The sequence below is a fragment of the Photinus pyralis genome, unplaced genomic scaffold (assembly GCF_008802855.1).
Source record: "Photinus pyralis isolate 1611_PpyrPB1 unplaced genomic scaffold, Ppyr1.3 Ppyr1.4_LG1, whole genome shotgun sequence".
Classification (NCBI taxonomy): Eukaryota; Metazoa; Arthropoda; class Insecta; order Coleoptera; family Lampyridae; genus Photinus; species Photinus pyralis.
In genome coordinates, this window is record NW_022170249.1 from 14706443 (window position 1) to 14726482 (window position 20040).

The 20040-nt window shown below is 34.3% G+C and overlaps 3 protein-coding genes across 5 annotated transcripts; 2 read left to right on the plus strand and 1 right to left on the minus strand.

The window, feature by feature from the left end:
• Window positions 1–5980: 5980 nt before the first annotated feature.
• LOC116173954 (F-box only protein 39) lies at window positions 5981–12995 on the plus strand. 2 transcript variants are annotated; one of them, XM_031491698.1, is made up of 8 exons: window positions 5981–6108; window positions 6421–6634; window positions 6686–6916; window positions 8496–8739; window positions 8797–9075; window positions 9127–9328; window positions 9432–9559; window positions 10188–12995. In XM_031491698.1, the coding sequence occupies exons 1-8, from the start codon at window positions 6078–6080 to the stop codon at window positions 10317–10319; spliced, it is 1461 nt and encodes a 486-aa protein (XP_031347558.1). In that variant the 5' UTR covers window positions 5981–6077; the 3' UTR covers window positions 10320–12995. The 2 variants fall into 2 exon arrangements, with proteins under 2 accessions (XP_031347558.1, XP_031347566.1); XM_031491706.1 differs by lacking the exon at window positions 5981–6108 and adding an exon at window positions 6219–6365.
• Window positions 12996–17146: 4151 nt separating this feature from the next.
• Window positions 17147–18655, plus strand: LOC116158887. 2 transcript variants are annotated; one of them, XM_031471748.1, is made up of 3 exons: window positions 17147–17440; window positions 17673–17872; window positions 17925–18655. In XM_031471748.1, the coding sequence occupies exons 2-3, from the start codon at window positions 17809–17811 to the stop codon at window positions 18581–18583; spliced, it is 723 nt and encodes a 240-aa protein (XP_031327608.1). In that variant the 5' UTR covers window positions 17147–17440; window positions 17673–17808; the 3' UTR covers window positions 18584–18655. The 2 variants fall into 2 exon arrangements, with proteins under 2 accessions (XP_031327608.1, XP_031327607.1); XM_031471747.1 differs by having other exon boundaries at window positions 17147–17872.
• Window positions 18574–19794, minus strand: LOC116158885 (protein ALP1-like). The gene is made up of 3 exons (XM_031471746.1): window positions 19314–19794; window positions 19159–19258; window positions 18574–19111 (listed from the first exon to the last, which is right to left on the minus strand). The coding sequence occupies exons 1-3, from the start codon at window positions 19754–19756 to the stop codon at window positions 18647–18649; spliced, it is 1008 nt and encodes a 335-aa protein (XP_031327606.1). The 5' UTR covers window positions 19757–19794; the 3' UTR covers window positions 18574–18646.
• Window positions 19795–20040: the final 246 nt, after the last annotated feature.

Consider the following 20040-nt stretch of genomic DNA (forward strand, 5'->3'; position numbering starts at 1 on the left):
TCTCCGATCTAATTGGTTATGCGCAAGACTGGTTTCGGTATTACCTGCCTACAACATCGCTAATAAATAAATAAATTAAATATATAAACAAACGTCACGTCGAACACCTGCGTTTCAAATTTTATCTGGAGCGAGCAGTTTTTGACTCATCCTTATCAATTCGTTTCTAACACGTCTCATTTGCCTAAAATATTGCGAGTTGCGAAGTTTCCAAATTAATTTGATTTTGTTTCGCAATTAATTCGTGTTTGGGAATTCTTTACATTCTAATCCACACGATCGTCCGAAAAATGGTTACCTGCCTACTTTACAAATTTAAATTAAAGTGCTAAACATTTTCGAAAGTACCAGGGGACATTTTTATGCAATCTGCTTAGATAAGAAGTGTCAGGCAAAGGCAAACAAAATTCATTACCTTCAACTTCTACAAGTCTACTTATTCCACCGTTTCTGCAATAGATACCTGATACCTTCAAAATAGTCACTAACAGCAACTTTGAGGTCATCATCAGTAGCAAATGTTTGACCTTGTAAGTGATTTTTCAACTTGGGCGAAAAAGTATAGTTGCAGCGTGCTTAATCCAGACTGTAGGTCCTAGGGCGGATGTCTTCATTCCTGGAAATCATCATTCATTCAATGGTAATTTTTTGAAGCAGATTTTCAATACAACGTTTCGTTTCGAAGAAATCATCATCAACTTTATTTTTTTTATATGATTCATAAAAAAGTACATACTGTATTGAGTTGCATTTTTTATTACAAGTACAACGATGTACGGCAAAAAAATAAAAGTTGGAAACTACTGCTTTCAACAGGATGGTGCACCCGCACACAACGCACGAATCGTGGAAGAATACCAATCGGACAATTTTGCATTTTCCAGGTAATTTCTCTCATGATTAGGGCGTTGTGGGCGGGTGCACCATCCTGTTGAAACCAACAGTTTCTAATTTTTTTTGTGCCGTATGTCGTTCGCTATTCGTTAATACAGTGTGTACTTTTTTACGAAACGTATAGTGAAAAAAATTTGTTATCAAATTTAACTTAATTCACAAGCTTAAACCTTTAGCAACCATCGGTCGTTAACAGAAGTTTTACCCCGAAACAAAGTTATTGAGGAAATCGCAACGCAACTTTTGCACTTTTTGTAAACGCCACCTTAAGCGGGCATGCACGCAATTTGGATTTATCCATCTACCTACAATTAATGATAGATAAGATAATCAACAATAGTATATTATATACCAAGGGGCTGCTGAAGCTGGAGAGTGTTGCCCTAAATGTAGTTTAGGGCACCCGAGGGTTTAGGACGCACTTTAGTCCTGTGGTATATTTGCTATTTTTTGTACTCCTGTAATCAGTTACAGCAATTTCAATATTAAAGGTCAAATTTACAAAGATTTGTAAAATCAATTAATATACCTTATCAATTTATCATGTCAAATTGTGACCGTAAATAAATTTCAGTTTACAATAAATATTATTCTCGTTTAAAACTACGACATAGAAATGATCTGTTAACACTCTGCAGAACAAGCTATGTATGAGAAATTTACTGCTTCCTAAATTCAAAAAGATATATGGAAAACTGTGTAATGACTTAATGAGTATAAAATATGTATAGGTAGGTACTTACCGTGTGACCTATTTTGGTTAAGACTGCAGTGTCTCCGGTCGGCCGTTTGTCATTTTTTAACTTTTAATACCACAAACAGAATCAATCTAGCTACGCTTGTTTTTGAGATACAAGGTGAAAACGAAAAGTTGACTTTTTGGGACGTTATCATATCTTACTCCCCTTGTAAGATAGAAAAAAGGTAAAAACTGTCTATTTTAGATATTTTTACGTAGAATCCAGTAAAAAAATTTTGCCACACCGTTTCTGACATTTGACAAGTTGGTATTTTGCAACACTCTGTATATCTTAACGTCAATTTTTTGCATTCTTTACACTTTATTTTATACCGGAAGAGTCTACTTGATTCCCATCGACGTATCGGTTGGAAGACGTCACACTAATAATACCTAACTCCTAATTTAAAAAAAAAAGCGGTTGTCGTTTTCTTTACTAAAATCTGGCAAACTATTCACGCGTCATTCACAAGACACTCAATAAGTTAAAAATTCAAGAGAAAATACTACAATTTGTATATTTAGAAAAATATCATTGGTCAAAGCTCAGAACGTTTATTCTGTGTTCGAAAAAACGTGATTTGTTAGCTATAGACTCCGTTGTAAATCAATAATATTTATTAGATTATTACTAGTTGTAAATTTCAACATGCTACCTCGTTGACCAAATCTCAACAATTACATATCTACACACATCGGTAAATTCCACATTTTCAACACTCATTAATTTACCGCCGAAAAAGGAAAAAGTGGCTAAAGAATTTCAGCGGCATTTAAAATTTGTCAATGGAAGATTAATATCTACCATGTTTATTGTTGAGTAAAATTTATATGGAAATTAAGGACTATTTGAAAAATGTTGTAAGTGTTACCCACAAAAGTGGGTCCTGTTCATCGGTGTAAGCTATCGTTGTATCGGCTTCGGTCGTTTGATGAATCTCTTGTTTTGAAATAAGTAAATGCATGATACAGATTTACAGAGTCACAGTATGTTTAAGTTTTCGTACCTCACAAATGACCAGAAAATGACCGTTTTGTTAATTTCAAACAAAGACTGTCGAATAAGAAGCCTCAGACGGTAAAACGTCTGCTGTGAATCCTTACACAGTGTTTGGCTTTTTCTGTTCAATTAAGGCAAACCGAGACTCTTTTACAACTATGGTGTGACGCTTGTCCCAGAATCCCAGTGAATCGAAGAAGATTGTGCCAAAGAAGAAGCGTGTACTATAACTATTAGTTCTAGTGGTTGTGAAAACAGCACAGCTCTTGTGACGGCTTCCACTGGTCACAAATTACTGTAAATTTAATTACGTGATTTATTTAAATGTTTATACAAAATTAATTATTGATATTCACAGGAACTAACACTATTAACAATACTACATGTACGAATATAACGGTCCTTAAAATACATTGATTTATAGCGATTCAATATTTATGACTCAGTCACTTTTATAAATACGATCGCGAAAGTTATTATTTGACATCAATCTTAAGACTGAGACTAAACACAATTCAATTTGGTTATATAGCAAACAATAAACCTCAAAAAATATTGTAGACTTCATAACTCACAAAAAGAATGGGTCACGGATAGGATATTATTTAATAACTTAAAAAAAAATAGGGCTTTGAGCTAATGAAGAAAAAAACACACGGGAATGGGTTGAGATATTTGCTAGTGAATGTTTTTCACTTTCTGCTACGTCTTTTGACGTTGACCGGATTACAACAGGAACTATTGAGCTTATTTTTTTAATGATGTGTTCTTGAACTCAGCAATTGAGGCCCAAAAATAGGCTTTCAGCCTCAAAAATTAACAAACCTCAGAAAACGGACAAAGATCGAATGCTGACGACCATAAACTTTTCACCAAAACAAAAATCTCCCAAAAATATCGTTTCGCACGACAAAAAATCCTCGCCAGGTCTTCGCTCCAAAAAAGTTTTGAAATCTTGTTTGCACCCCGCCTTATACGTGTTTTATGGCACGAAGCAATATTTTGTGGGGTGTAACCAACATTTGAAGGAAAATGTACCAATACCCTTTCCCTTGCTGAATTTTTCTAAAAATGACGTCTTTTTCTGTTAATTATTAGGCTATAAGCTAATTAATGGACAAAAAAAATGATAATTTTAAAGTCTAGTACTTACTTACCTATAGTAAGCTGTAAGTACATATTTCTAGTGCAATATGCGCAAGATGTACACTTGAACCTCGGTAAAGAACAAAATTCCAAAAGGTGGTCCCTTCTCCCCCAATTAAATACTTTTATATCGCTTTTGAATTCATGTTTGAGCATTGAATAAAATTATTGAATATAAAGTGCATATTCAATGGTTTGAGGCTTTTTAAAAGCAATTTACATTATTCATCGCAGATGGAAATAATTTAAAGATACTGTCGCATTTTCATATTGTACCTGCTGACCGTTATTCTACTCTCTTTACAACGGCTGTTATTTAGGAAAAACGATTTTATTGGACCTCATTAAACAACTTTTTTTCTGAAACTACCTACTTGAGAAAGGGTCTAGGAAAGTTTACCGAAAACAGTTTACCGAAAACAGTTAGCCGAAAACAGTTTACCGAAAAACAATTCACCGAAATGGCAATATACCGAAAGAACAATACGTCGAATTTCATTTTACCGAAAAGCAGTTTTACCGAATCACACTTTACCGAAAGGAGAGTTTACCGAAAATTTCTCCCGTTTTGAAAAAAACAAGAACAAGTCAAAAAACAAAAGAAAAAACGAAAAAGGAATTCATTTCCGGAATAAAAAGACAACAAAATTTAAAAAACAAAAAAAAAACAAAAAATGACAAAGGAATTCGTTTCTGACTTTCTAAACACGCCAGTACTTTGAGCTGCAAGTCCTAAGCCTTGGTAAAGTGTGAAAGAAAAGTTGTTAGCAACATAATAGTATTAACTATTGATAGTAAATTAATGTAATAATTGTATCAGCAATGTCATCTTGGACCTTTCCTGTTTAATATAATTGTACATTAACAATATTCCAAACTCCGACGTCTCGTTCAGTCGCAATTCGCGTTTGAAGTTTTGACTGAACCATGAGTAAGATCGTGGCCTTCATTTTTTTGATTTGACCTACATTGCCAATTCACGAACTCTGATCTACAAATTTGATAAAGAATCCACCTGCAAAATTTTATTGTAATCGGACCGTTCGTTTTCGAGATATCATGCTAAAGGACAGGCACGGACGAACAGCTTGCAAAATTATGAACTGGCTAGGACCACCTGAACTGTCAACAGATTGCAAATTGGGCGTAAGATCGTTTGGTTGAGGATGGCGAATTTTACAAAAAAAAACATCTTTTCGGGCGAGCACATTTCCACCTCGATGGTTATGTTAATATTCGGTAAACTTTCCTTTCGGTAAAGTGTGATTCGGTAAAACTGCTTTACGGTCAATTGAAATTCGACGTATTGTTCTTTCGGTATATTGCCATTTCGGTGAATTGTTTTTCGGTAAACTGTTTTCGGGTAACTGTTTTCGGTAAACTGTTTTCGGTAAACTTTCCGGGAGCGCTTTAGAAACAACTACTTTCGTCTCCAAAAAGGATGAAGAAAATGTGATTTTCCTCTCTAGTGAGGAAAGTAAAAAACAATCATTCATGACATTTAAAATTGAAACATATCCATATCTAGATCGCTATGTGTCAAACTTCATTATTGCATACGATAATTTTTTAATTTTGATTGTATTTTCAGAAAAAAAACCGTGAGAAGAAAGTCTTTTCCACTTTCTTCTCTAGTTGTACAAAGTACAAATAATAAGTAGGTATTTTTTAAGTACAGACGATATTTTCATCATTGCAAATAATATGCAGTACCGACAGACTACAAAAGCAGTATTTCATAAGAACATTTGGCTGTTTTATGGCAAAGAAATGACAATATGAAATAAAGGACCTATCTGAAAGCCGTTGAATTTCATTGAATAACTTCAATGCTTCTGTGCATATTTGGTTGCCTGTTTACCTTTGAATATATTACGCGGTATTTACGAAATTCATTTGGCGATGACCGATGACCTACCCCAAAAATACTCCCACATAATCGTTTTATGTATCCTTTATTTCGTCTTTCCCAATATCATATTATCATACTTTTAACTTTATCTAAATTCAATTTTGAAACTGGGCTGTCCAAATGTACAATAATATAACAACCGATTAAAATAAGAGATAGATACAAATTAGGCAAATACGTAACCTACGGACAATAGTTTATTAATAGAAGGGTCAAATATAATCAATATTATCAAAAATATTTACAATAATAGGGTTTGTAGCGCGTCTGCGCCAATAAAGAAAATAGTCAACGTTGCCAAATTTCAACCATCTGACATCTGTTAGAGGTTGAAACTTGAAAGTTGTTTGTTAGTCTGTTTTAACATTTCTTTATCATTTTAATTAATGTTACATACTTGTTTTAAATGTAAGAAAGGTAAGGAACCTCCCTATTTACTTATTAAACGTATTTAAACTGTCATTTTCAAATTGTAGGAGAAAATTTGTTTCTCTTTTCTCTATTGCGTATCTTTTGCTTTGACAAGTACGACCTTGAGTTTCGTTTGGAATGTTTTTGTAATTACGAAATGTCATTTATTATTTATTTATATTGAGAAAGCTAATCAATCGAAGCGTTGTAGTAATACTTTGTAAATAATTTGCTTGTCTGTAAATTTCTGTAACGTTGACAAGGTCAGTGTGGTTAATAAGGGATAAAGAATGGGCTCACAAAAGTTTTTGTTCCTAGATATGGGAAATGATAACTGTGGCTTCCTCTCTGATTGGCCCGTAGCGAAGAAATCGAAGACCGCAGATGCTGAAGTTATAAATGAATATGTACACAACTGGAGCTACTTACCCAGTCTTGTTTTATTTAAAATCTATTCCATGCTCGGCCACAAGGATAGGATTAGTGCGTCGAGCGCGTGCCGTTTCTGGCGACAGAATCTATACCATCCAGTGTAAGTGTTTTCCCTTTCCCTCTTTAAGGTTACTAAATTGTTATATTTCAGCTTTTGGCAGGAGGCTACATTTGTAACAGATGGTAACATAGCACCCAATTACTACCAAAGTTCCATTGTTGCAAGATTAGTTCAAAATGCAACAGTTAAATTTAATTCTCTTTGTCCAGATTGTGTTGTGAAGTTCATCGCACTATTACAGTCGTTAAGTACAAATGATAACTTAAAGTCGTTACTGCTACAGCCCACCTACTGTCATATTGAACATAAAATTTTTAAAGTGTAAGTATTACAAAGGATTACCTAGAGCCAGTTGAAAACCAAACAAACAATTGATTTTGTACCGAAATTATACAGCTCGGATTAATTGTGGTTTGTGAAATATTTTCGAGTCAATAGCAGAAGTGGGTCTAGACCGACGGACGGACAAACCGCCATGATTTGTTATACGTTTTTGTTTAATTGTTTCTTGAAATTTGTTTTTTTTGTAACTGATCAAAATATCATGATATCTAGGAAACTAATGAATTTAGGTATAACATGTGGTTAATAAAAATGCTTAAAATTAAGCGATAATCAAAATAAGTAATAATGTACAGGGTGTTCATGCCCAAATTCATACAGGGTGCTCCAAAAAAGTTCTGAAAGGTATTGTAGCCATTTCAAGAAAATGTAGCTCTCTGTATACTACTATTTTAGTCAGGTTATGTTTTGTTAGCGGAATTTAAGCTAATTTTCAACTCTCCATTCTCCTCGAGACCTTTGGTAATTACGAATTGGTCTAATCCAGCATCTGCAAATTTCTTATCGGCCTGTACATCAAACGTAAAGTGAAATGGTTTTTGGTCCAGTGACTGTACATATTAGGAGAGTGGCGACAACTTTTCACAATCCGCCATATTGGGGCTAAAAAATTATTTGATTGTAAGATCAATATACCTTGTCATGTCAAATTGTGGCTGTATAATAATAAATATCAGTTTCATTTAAAGATTCTCATTCAAAACTACGGTGCAGAAATGATCGTTTACAACTGTGGAGAACAAGGTAACTACTGCCTTTTGAATTCAAAAAGACATAAGGAAAACGGTATAATAAGTATAAAATATGGTACAAGAACCAAAATGTCTGTATAAAGGTAACCATTAATAACTAAATTGTGTTTAACATTTCCTATCACTTTGTCAGGCGTCGTGTTCGGAAGAAAAAGTGACATTTTAGTCCCTTAAATGGAAGACAAAACAAATTGATTTAGTCCACGGAGTACAAAAAAGCAATATTTGTTGTGCTTAAGCAATAAATGTTAAAATTTAAAGTGATTCTGGCAATTTATGATTACAATTGACTAGCATAATCATCTTTTCGTAATTAATTTCTATTGACTAAATACAGCAAACCATGTCTATATAAAACTGAATGTCCAATATACATTTTACCTTAAGCAGTACCTTGATTCACAGAATTTCGCAAAAACAAAGAAAAGTGTAAGCTCCTATATACCAAAGTATAGCATTTTAGGCCCAATATGGCGACCGGAACCAACGACCAATCAAAAACGAGATACCCGGTTGTCACGACTGTTCTAAATTGAATCACTGTAGTTTTTGGTAGACGGTTATTGTTACACATATAACATTACATCCACTTTTTTCATTTTATATTACACGATTAAAAAAAAATAGTTTATGAAAACAAGCATAAAAAGAGCAGATAATACATTTTTCGAATTTAGACATAATTTTAAATATTAAAGAAAATAAATGCATGCATATTTTAGTGTTTTCAAGTGCATACAAATGCAAAGCCTAGTTAGACAAACGGATTAGATAAATGTTTTGGTTTCAATCAATTGTTTTTGTAGTTATTTGGATAAAACAAGTTTAACAAGACTTATACAAACATGCTGTCGCAAGCCATTACAAAGATTCAGTATTGGAGGATCGGAAGATTTATCTCAACATATTCCGCAGTTTTTAGAAGTTTTAGGCAGCGCCCAGCCTGAGAAGGTTTTGCTTTTAGGATTGGCATCGGTTAAATATGATTCCAATTATTACCCGATTTGTGATGTTAGAGCCGAGTTATTTTTACCATTCATTAATCTAGAGGTAAGCAAATTGTGTGATTTTTATAAAAACAAATAGAAATAAATCGAATGTTGATAGATGCTAAGTATAGACTATGATATATTGGATGATGATCTACTAGACAATTTGGAGAACGCTGTTAATTTACAACGGTTGATTGTACACGTTCACGGAGTCTCAGATGATCACAAAGGAACAACGGAGGAGGCGTGGATAAGATTTAAATCTCGTCATGCTGACTGCCAACTTCGTATATCATTTATTCACGCATATGATGAACCAGCTATTTACATGCAAGATTGTATTTTAAAACGTAACATGCCTTTGAGCCACCTTAAAGTATTTTTTTGTGAACATGTAAGATATAATTGTTGATTCACTGCAGAATTTCTCAAAATCTATTTGCAGATTAATTTGGATGTTTTAAATGTTTTGTCCATGTGGTATCCTGCAACTTTACGGAGTATTGTGTGGGTCGATTCTCATAATCAAGATTCTCAGAGTTCATCTTGGTGTTTAGTAAGGCATAGTGATACTAATGGTGATGAACCAAATCCTCTTGTAATGGCAGCATGGCGATGTCCTCATTTGGAAGAAATTGTACTTCTAGGCAAGTAATTTTTCATGAACCTTTAAAGAGTCCAACAAGATCATTAGAAAATTTAAACAATATTAAATGTATAACCCACTTACACAATATTCTATGTTTTTAGGGTATAAATATTATGTAGAAGATCTTGTTGCAATTGCCAGACTAAGAGGTGATAAATTAAAAGTTCTTGAAGTAGCAGCAGAAGATGCTCTCTACTCTCACATGTATCTCAGTCCAGCTCCCATAGATGTAAGTATTTATTTTTTGTATATAGTAGCACACTTGCGAGAGGAGAAGAGGATAAGAAATTGTGGTGTGGGGTAGCAGAAACTTTCTTAAATAGTTTATTAATTTGCAATTCCGGTTTTTATGTTCTGGAGAATACCTCAGACACATTGATTAATATTTTCACTTGGAATTTTTTACATTAAAAAATTTTATGTACAGTGTCTAAAGTAGGAGGTATAACGGCGGTATTAAATTTTTTAATGAACACCCTGTATGTTGCAGCATCGATTGGTCGACTTTAAATATCCCTTGAAGTCAATGGACAACAGATTGTGCATGCACTGTAATAAGTAGGAAGTGCGTGTTTGTTTTGTCTTCTATTTTTCATTAGTTTAATGTTATTTTTTGAAAACTTTGAATCTAAATCAATAATTTATAAGTTTATTACACAGTCCCCTTTAATCGATTGTAGTAGAAAAAGATTTAATTAACAAACCAGTTTTATAATCTTCACACTCGCGCAAGTGGCTAAGACAAACCTTAATTAATCAACTAATTTTTAAATTACTTTTACTAACATCAATTTTCTTTTTTGTTACTTCAACGGCCACAAGAGTTCCAGTGTTTCCAAAAATGTAACTTATTTTAGGAAATCGCCAAAATAATCGGTAAACCGTGGACGCCTTTGAAGCTATCTGAACTTCATCCTGTGATTAGAAGCTCAGACGAAGGAGATTCGGACGAGTATGTCCTGCCAAAGGTCTTGGCAGACCTTGCATAAGCTAAGTAGTACGACATCTTAACCATCACCTACCCAAAAAGGTACAACTTTTTTTCCATTACGACAAATTAGTTACCACTACATGTAATTTATGATCGCCCTTTATCAGCGCAGTATAACTTCTAACAACAGAAACCATGTTTTTGTTATTTTATATTTTGAAACTTATTTCAAATATCGTTTTAATATGTATTTTTTTTATCTTAGCTTGTTAAGGTCCGAGTATTATTTTATTTTTAAAAATTTAGCGAGATCAATTTAATCAAAAATAATATCTATGAGACGTACACATTTTTATATCTTGAATAAATTTTAGAAGAGCATTGTGATATAAAGAAATAAACATTGGTGGTTTTTTGAACATCAGAAATCTGACAAAAAGCTTTAAAAGACATCGTGTTTTAAAGTTCTCTTAATTTCTGACAAAATTATATTACAACCAAAATTGTTGAGCTTTTTGTTACATTTGAATGACCACAATTTGTTTATTTTCTACTTAGTAATAATTAGAACTGAAAAACATCTGTGATAAAACTCGCTTCACCAACGTTTGCCGACAACTACCACGTCGGTAAAATGACCAAAAGTACCTGTGTGAATAATGTTAATGAACGATATGCGATATGCATAGTTGGGAAAATCGGGTGATAAAAATGTTTTAACAATCAATAACAAACATTAGCGAGTTATAAAAATGCTTTACAGTTTTGTGTGGAGCTTTTTATTTATATATTATGTACATAAGTTGTGATACGTTCCATTTTTATTAACAACTGTATAATATGTATATTGATTTTGTCATTTTGTTACATTTAGTTTTTATTTTCGAAAAATGCATAATTATTTATGCTTCACTCAAATTGTATAAACCGTCAAAAATAAATATGCATTTTTATTCTTTTGCACAGATTACATTGTTAATCTGATATGAGACGTAATCGAGAACATCGACGAATAAGTATTATACATCTTTTTATAGAGTTCCTATTTGCACCATTGACCAAAAACTGTAAGGTTTTAAGAATGAATTTTTTCTGTTTGTACCATTCCTGACACTAATGATGTTAATGTCAACAGTAAAAAATCTGACCAAATTTACATAATTATTTCGAATTCATGTAAATTTTTTGAAATTTAATATTATATTGTTAAATACTTAGAGTCTATATATAATATAATGTAAATGTTTGGTTGTGTTTCTTTTGCGAAATTTAAATGGTTATCATGAAAGCATATATTAGAAATTTAATAAAATGTACTACTTCTAGATGGCGCTGGTTAGGTCGATTATTGCCCAAATCTGATTATGGCAATAGTTCAACGAATTACTTAACCATAAAAGCGGTGACACAACATTCCTCTTTACTGTCTAAACGTTTCGATTTTATCCTTATTACACTCATTGTTAACAAATTTGGGCAATAAGCACCAGAGCAGCCGAAGTACTTACAAACGTGCATTGAAAGCGCATGCTTTCGAATGTTAATTTGTATAGTTGGAAAGTTTTTTTGTAGGCAAAAGTAGCACAACTGGTTTAACAAGCATTGGAGATTTTTAAATACGAGATTTTTTCTAGCTTATCGACAAAAAATATGACAATGTAAATAAGAACAGATAAGACCATGTACCTGAAAAGAGTGATTTTAGAAACTTAGCCTGCTATTGTAACCAAAACCCTAGTCCAGCATGTTGAATGATTAAATATCGAATTAAAATCCAAATATAAATAGATAACGTGATAAAACGTGTGTGTGAGTATGTAGAAAAATATAATATATTGCGAGTGCACATTGCAAAAAAACAAAAAAGAATGTCGATACCTTGTGTGAGTAGATAGAGAGCTTCCATTGCAATGTGCATAGTTTTGCAAATAAGAGTATTAAGGTTCTGTTTCCATCATGAGTATCATGATTATATCTGTGATGTACACACGGACACATTCGTAACAGCGTACATATGTTAAACAACGCTTAAATGTTACAATGTAAGTCTGGCTATTACCCTAACTAAAGGGGTTCCCTATAAAAGCAACTGAAACAACAACGCTCACATCTTCTCTAAATACATCAGAAGAATTGAGCTTGTCGATTATAAGTAAAATTCAGTAAGGAAAGGTGGTTTAAACGAAACGGCGTGTATCGATAAAAAATTGGAATTTTTTATTGGCACCCTCCGTAAGCCACAAGTGATTGTTTTATGCTGATTACGATCGATTGAAAGACAATAACAATAATGATCAGCATTTTTTTTTGGTGATGGATTAATTTTCAAACATGTTCGCCTTATACTTAAAAGTAAAGCAATAAGTCCAAAATCAGAACATGTTTCAACAATCTTTTTACTATAAACTACGAATGCAAAGAGCAGAACTTCTTCTACCGATTTACAAATTTTATCGTCTATATCATAATCATAAATCGTTTTAAGTGTTTTTTCTTGTATTTGCATAAAATGATAACGATGTTTAAAATAGTTGTTAACCTTAAAATTTGTTTAATGTCAACTATTTACTGTTCATTATCTTAAATAAGGCAATGTTTGGTGTCACATTGTTAAAATGTAGTGTGTACAATTCGACTCACTAACATCGGCAACATGGACACTGTATAGTCCGACATTCTCTTATTTTGGCTTTTGAGCATCACGAAACAGTATTTTAATAGATTTTACACAATATCTGGAAGTAATAAATTGAGTTACTTTTGTAAGCTATAGATTACCTCCCTTTTTACCTCATTATAAGTCTAATTTGTCTACACTTGATTTAAAGATTAAAAGACGTTGGTGAAGGTAATTATTTGCTTGACACAAAAGAAGCATTTATTTCTAGTTTTTAAAAAAATGCTTAATTAAATGTAGATCAATTTTTGGGTACTTGCACATGTTTCTCTTTGATAAATTTTAAAAAATTGATGTACACCAATATTCATTTTTGTTTTATTTTCTATGTAGAATGTAGTGAAAATTGGAAAAAAATATTCAATCTCTATGTATTGTAACGTTTGTAAAAGTTGCAAAAAAACTTTTGCAAACAGCAAAAAAAAGTTCATGTTTAATAATATATAAAGTAAAACTAAATATTTCTATTTAATCTGTTTAAAAATAAATTGTTTATTTGTTCTAACTTTTAAGTATTGATTATATATTTTCATAAACTTCTATTTTCGTATAACACTTTTTTTTGTTATTTGTGTTAGGTTCATTCTACTTTCTGGTAGAACATTGTTTAATAAATTTATTATGTAATTCTGGAAGTTTTATTTTTCCTGTACAGATTCGTTGTTATAACTAGTTGCAATTTTCAAAACCACCGCATTTATAACTAAAACGTCTAGGTGCCCCAATACTTGATTTGAAATTGTAAGACTGCTTTTACAGGGCGATACTGTATGGGGGATACAGTCTGCTGTTAGAATTTATGTCAAATACACTTCGCAGACTTTAGGCTATTTCTAAACTTCTCTTTTGCAATACTTTTTCAATAACAATACCAATTTTCGGTGATGCAGTGGCAGGCTAATGAAAGTCTCTTCAACTTAAATTGGAAGAACCAATCACATGCGTAGCTGTATGAGACAGCTTGCCCTTTTAATTTTCACTTCTCTCTCGCCTACAGTATATGCGCGCCATTTATTATAATGTCGATACCCTGGACCCATGCGACATTTTCAAAAATAGCTATGAAGAGCGGATTGTCAGTTTGCTCTTAGCCTAAGTTTATAATCTAAGACGAACTCCCATTGTTTTATGCCACAGATTGTACGCAGAGTGTGATCTTCTATAACCTTTTTGTTAGTGTGGTATTTTCTAATGCGTTTGAATACAATAAGTACAGCCACAGATTTGTGGGTACAGCTTTGAGGGGCACTGTGCAACACCAGCCCACAAGTAATTTTGCAGTGACTTAAGTGCAGTCAATAACAATTTTTCTAGCAGCTCGTATTATTCTTATCAATTTGGCTTGAAATACAGTAGAGAACTTGATTACTGTACTGTACATCCAATCATTACTTCAACATTGACAGCAGCCGTCCTTTATGCCCCTAGCCACTAGTTCTTTTTGAGTTGCAAAGTTATTCAGGTGATATATCAAAAATAAAATAAAAACTATTGTCAAAGAGTAAATTCTTTGATATTGCTACGGAGGTAGGTATGTACATACAGCGGGCGATATCGCGTGATTGGGGGCCTTATTTATCGCCTCCCTTTAGATTTCAAGAACTTGTTCACATGTATGACCTCCGGTATGAACCCTTCCTTAGAGCATAATCATACCCATGGAGTTTTGGTCCACAGCTAAAACATGGGTTATTTGAGCGTTGAGGTTGGACGCCACATCCGGTACATCGCCTGGTGAAATTGTCAGAAGGCTCCGATTTCACCATTTCAGTAGTAACTCCAAAAGCTGGCGGACGTTGGAAAACAATGTGTTCTCAAGGACTTTCTAGTGAAAAGCAATCATCTTTCTTGCAGAGTTAATCGACGGGGGACTGCATTAGACTGTGTTGTATCATAAACGCGCCTGTTTGAGTTATTGAACAGTTTGCTCCTATCGTGCAAGGTTATTATCATTGCGTATCGTGCACTGTGCTCCACCATATATGTTAGGGTTTCTTATGAAGACCTTTGAGCAAGGAGCATGCTTGTTCACAAGATTTCAGGAGGCAAGGGGCTGCATCAGAACAAGAAAAAAAAGCAAAATAACAATTTCAAACAAAAGAATAAACTATATTACCATTGTTTATTCACTTATAATTGCACAAGAGGTTTGTATTTTACCGAGTAAATTTGGGTTGTTAAGGTAATGAAAATTTGTTGCCTAGCAATTAGACGAGAAAAACTGTCAACTAATAAAAATGCGACACCGAAGGTGGAGCATTTTTAGGTTGACAGTTTTTCGAGTTCAATTGCTAAAAGGAAACAGATTTGAATTGCAGCAACCCAAATGTACTCGGTTTAAATGCAAACCTCGAGTACGAGTGTAATTCGGCAGGACAATTTAACGAACAAGAAATTCACCAAACTAGTCAATTATTGACAGACGTCAAACTAGTCATATGGGAAAGGATAATGCGATAATTGGTGTGAAAATGAATAAGTGAAAAAACCACTAGTGCATTTGTCGCTGGAAAAGTTGCAGGTAACTTTTGCCGCTGTCAAAGTGACAATTGCACTGCGGCTTATGCGATTTTTTATACATGAGTTGAATTGTCATTTAAATAAATAAAGATATTACCAATGAACCAACGGAAGCAACAAGCACCTCAACCTACTTTAAACTGTTCCAGTTTTCCGCGAGTGCAGTTTAGTAGGTAGTAGTAGTTGAAAATACGTCCACAGAAAGCCCGCGAGGAGTGTAAAAAAGGGTGAATGTATAAACTTCGGGTTTTTAGCGTATTTCGATCAAATTTTGCAATTGGCCGCGTTCTGTCGGTCCTTTCATCAGTGTTTTATTGTAAAGGCACGTTCTTGGACTGCTGCAGAGATGAGATAGATGTCAAACTGCAGCTCTCTATTTATCGTGAGCAAGACGGGCGTTTAATCATTAGTGAGCAAAGCCTGCAAAGTTTGTTTATTGGTTACTGTGTCTGCGGTTGCTATGAAAATGAATGTAAGATAATCATAGTAGGTATTAGACGTTTCGCAAACGTCAAATTTATTTTACCCAAAATCATCCTGAAACCTTCATTTCCATGCCTACTTTCTGTCAGGAAATGTTATTTTCCATGACAGAGGCAGGCAGACCAGACGACTTTTTCTGCCGCCTGTCACTTTATCGGGTGCATCTGACACTTTACCGGCCGCACTTGTCATTTTTCCGGCCGCACCTGTCAATTACTATGTCTATAATGACTCCTGTCATCACTGCGCGCAGTTTAACATTAATCAAAAGAACTTACATAAAAATTGAATATTTTATACTCGTTAATACGAGTATAAAATATCTTAATAGATACGATTTCGGAGAAAATTTGATACAAAACTTGTCAGTAAAATGACATTAGGTACATGACTCGGAAATTAAAGTACTCGTACTTCAATAATTCCTCGCAGGATTGAAAATGACACATTACCGGCGAGGAATTATTGAAGTACGAGTACTTTGATTTCCGAGTCATGTAATGTCATTTTATTGACGAGTTTTGTATTAAATTTTACCCGAAATCGTATTTTAATATAACATTTTAATTAGTATATAAAACTTTTGATTAATGTCAATCTGTCTGATGACAGGAGTCATTATAGACATTAGAAATGTCACAAATGCGGCCGCTAAAGTGACAGGTGCGGCCAGTAAAGTGACAACCGGCAGGTGCGTAGTCTGCTCTGCCTCTGTCATGGAAACTCAAATTTCCTGACAGAAAGTAGGCATGAAAATGAGGGTTTCAGGACGATATTGGGTAAATAACTATTACTTAAATAATGAATATGATTGTGGAAAAGATTCTGTTTAGCACTCTTGAGCAGCCGCGGTTTGTACTCTCTCGCTCTAGGTGGGTGTTCGAATCTAGAGCTCAAGAGTAATAGTGCCTTTGCTGACTTGTAACGGGCGATCAAAAATGAGTTGCTGTCGAGTCGCCTTTGGAAGTTCAAGTTAAATACGATTTTCCATGTAAACAAAAATTTCAAAGGCGACTCGACAGCAACTCATTTTTGATCGCATAGTAGGTACTAATGTAAAGGAAGCATTTAACAATTAACTAATAGTTTTCAGAAGGGGCAAGACCATGTTGTAGGTGGGGCTGAACTCCGCCTGGCCACCCCTGGCTCCGGACCTGCTATTTCCCTTTACCCGGTTAAGGGCTTAACCATAGCAAGCAGAGTACGTTTACACGGACACCTAACACCGGTTTTATAACTACGGATGTTTCTAAAACCGACGTTAAATCGCGTGTAAACAATGTGGTACAACCGATGTTATAAATCCGGTTTCTTAACGCTACACCTCTTTATAATCGGGCGTGACGTTATAACATCGGTTTTAGGAACGCGTGTAAACAGCATAAGCGGATGTAAGTACAACCAAGCCAATTAAATTTCCCTAGAAGTTAAAATAAATGGCGGCAGCTGCCTTAACCTAAAAGATGCAAATTCCTGCATTTGCACAAACTGATAAACAAGTAAGAAATCCCGCTAATTATCTATTGTTTGAATAGGTTTGGATCAAGTTACTTTCCCTTTTTGTGTGTTATTTGCTGCGTTACTCATTTCTTCTCTGATGGGTGTCCAGAGCGTTTTACCTCTTTCATAAAGTAGTTTTCTAATTAAATTTTGTTGTTTATAGTGGTGTAGTTTGTAGTTTATAGATATTTTAGAATACGTAGATTTTTATTTTTTAATTAAAATGTGTAGTGCTGCAAAACGTGATACGTGGGAAGTAGAGGAAACACGGTTCCTTTTGAGACTAATCCGCGAAAAGCAAGTGTTGAAATCGTTGGATGGAAAGAGATTTCGAGCAGTCGACATCTTTCAACATCTAGAAGAACCGATGCATGAGAGAGGATATTTGAAGAATGCCAAACAAATGCAAACCCGTTTTAAAACATTACGATGTAAGTCTACCTAACTTTAATTCAATAAGAGATTTAATTTTATATCTTTTAGTTCAATACAATAAGTGTAAACGGCAATTGAGTACAAGTGGTGCACAAAACTGTCGATCGGACTTTCCCTTCTATGAAGAAATGAACGTTCTCCTAGGCGATAGGCCAGTTTCACAACTGCAAGGTGTCGATTCTGCACAATGTTCGTCCAAGGAATCAAATTCAGAATCGGACCAATACGCAGAGGACGATTATGAAAATACAGATGTCGACACAACATTAACTCAAGAACAAGATGATTTACAAGAGAATACCCCCGATCACGCTGCTGAGGAGTACAATGCGACCCAGGAGTCTGATGAACCAGTGCCAAAAAGAAGACGTTACTCTGAGAAAGGAGGACGACGATCGTACCAACAAAACATAGAAAATTATGCTAGAATTTCAAAGCAAAATTCTCTTGAAGTGCAGGAACGGCAAATCGAGAGTGTTTCACAACTATTTCTACAGCAAAGGGAATATGAAAAGGAAATGATGAATAACTTTATGGAACAACATAAAGAGATCATGCAGCAAACAACGAATGCCATAATTAGTTGTTTAAATAATGTTTTCCATGTTCATGAATTGAATAGACCATCTACTTCTCGTTCTGAACCTAGCCGGCCGAGGGAACATGTCAAGGGATGTTTGTGTGTACAATGTATTAATGTGGAATAAGGACTTTATTTTTTCTACAGTAAATTTTTATAAAATACTTTGTAACAATTTACAATACATTGTCTACTTATACCAAGTCTTTCTTAACGGAAAATTGGACGCGAGATAATTTTTAATAGTGTCTCTAATGGTGTGACCGCTAAAATGCTCACGTTCTCTGCTTGTATTTATCCGTGGTTGTGGAAATATCACTTCTGCTTCCATAACTGCTTTTTCCCACTGCACCACATAAGCCTCTTTTCTGCTTTCAACTATATTATGTAAAATGCAGCATGCAGATACAATCTGGGGTACAAATGAGTAGTGAATATCAAGGCGTTTTAAAAGACACCTCCAGCGTGCTTTTAATCTCCCAAACGCAATCTCCACGGACACTCTTCCCGCATTTAAATAAACATTAAATGACTCTTCTTCGGGGGTGAGTCGTGCAGATTTTGTGTACCCCTTTAAGAGCCAAGGTAGCAGTGGGTAGGCTGGGTCCCCCATGATCATGAAAGGAACATTTACTCCATTTATATCAATACATTTCTGAAACAAATTGGTAATAATAACTCATGCACAACATAAATAGGTACCTTTGGAATAAGTTGTTCTTGCTGTTTAAATAAAACAGACTGTTGAAAAACTGCTGCGTCATGCGACGAACCAGGCGATTTGCAATTGATATTCCGAAATCTATAATGAACACACATAGTTAACAATCAATTATTACTAGTGGCAGTATAAGAACCTGTATGAATGATCAACCACTGCTTGCAGGATCATCGACGGCCACCCCTTTCTATTAACAAAATCTCGATAACCATCGGCGGGTGGCAAAATAGGGATGTGAGTCCCATCTATCGCTCCAATTAAATTTGGAATATGTGTTGTCTTCTCATATTGAAAAGATATGTCATCACATTCAACACTGTTAGGCATATTTACACAAGAATCCATCAACACACTATTAATAGTGTTTACAACTCTATGTACACATTTCCACACAGTTGATTTGTGGACTCCAAAAGCATTTGCCACAACCCGATACTCCGCACAGCTTCCCAAAAAATACAATGTTATTGCAACCTGCTTTTCTACTGACACGGGCTCTCTAGTTTTCACATAGTTTTCACAGGGCAGCAAACGATTTCTTAACTGGTCGCACAACCATAAAAAACTGCTTTTGGACATTCGAAAATTTTCGTTCCAATCACAGTCACTGAAGTGTTTTAAAAGGATTCTCTCCCACCACTCACTACTTCTCTTCTTCATCCACATGGTTTTGCGATTACATTGCAAAACCGGTCCTAAGTTTAATGTTTCGCTTGGTGTTGTTCCAATTAGATACAGTAACAACATTTGGGTAAAGCGTTTTCGACATTTTACAATGTTGTTAATGAAAAAGTTGCATAACTGTTCGTTAATGGAAGTATACAACTGCCATAGAGTGGGAAAAACACTGGCAATTATTACTT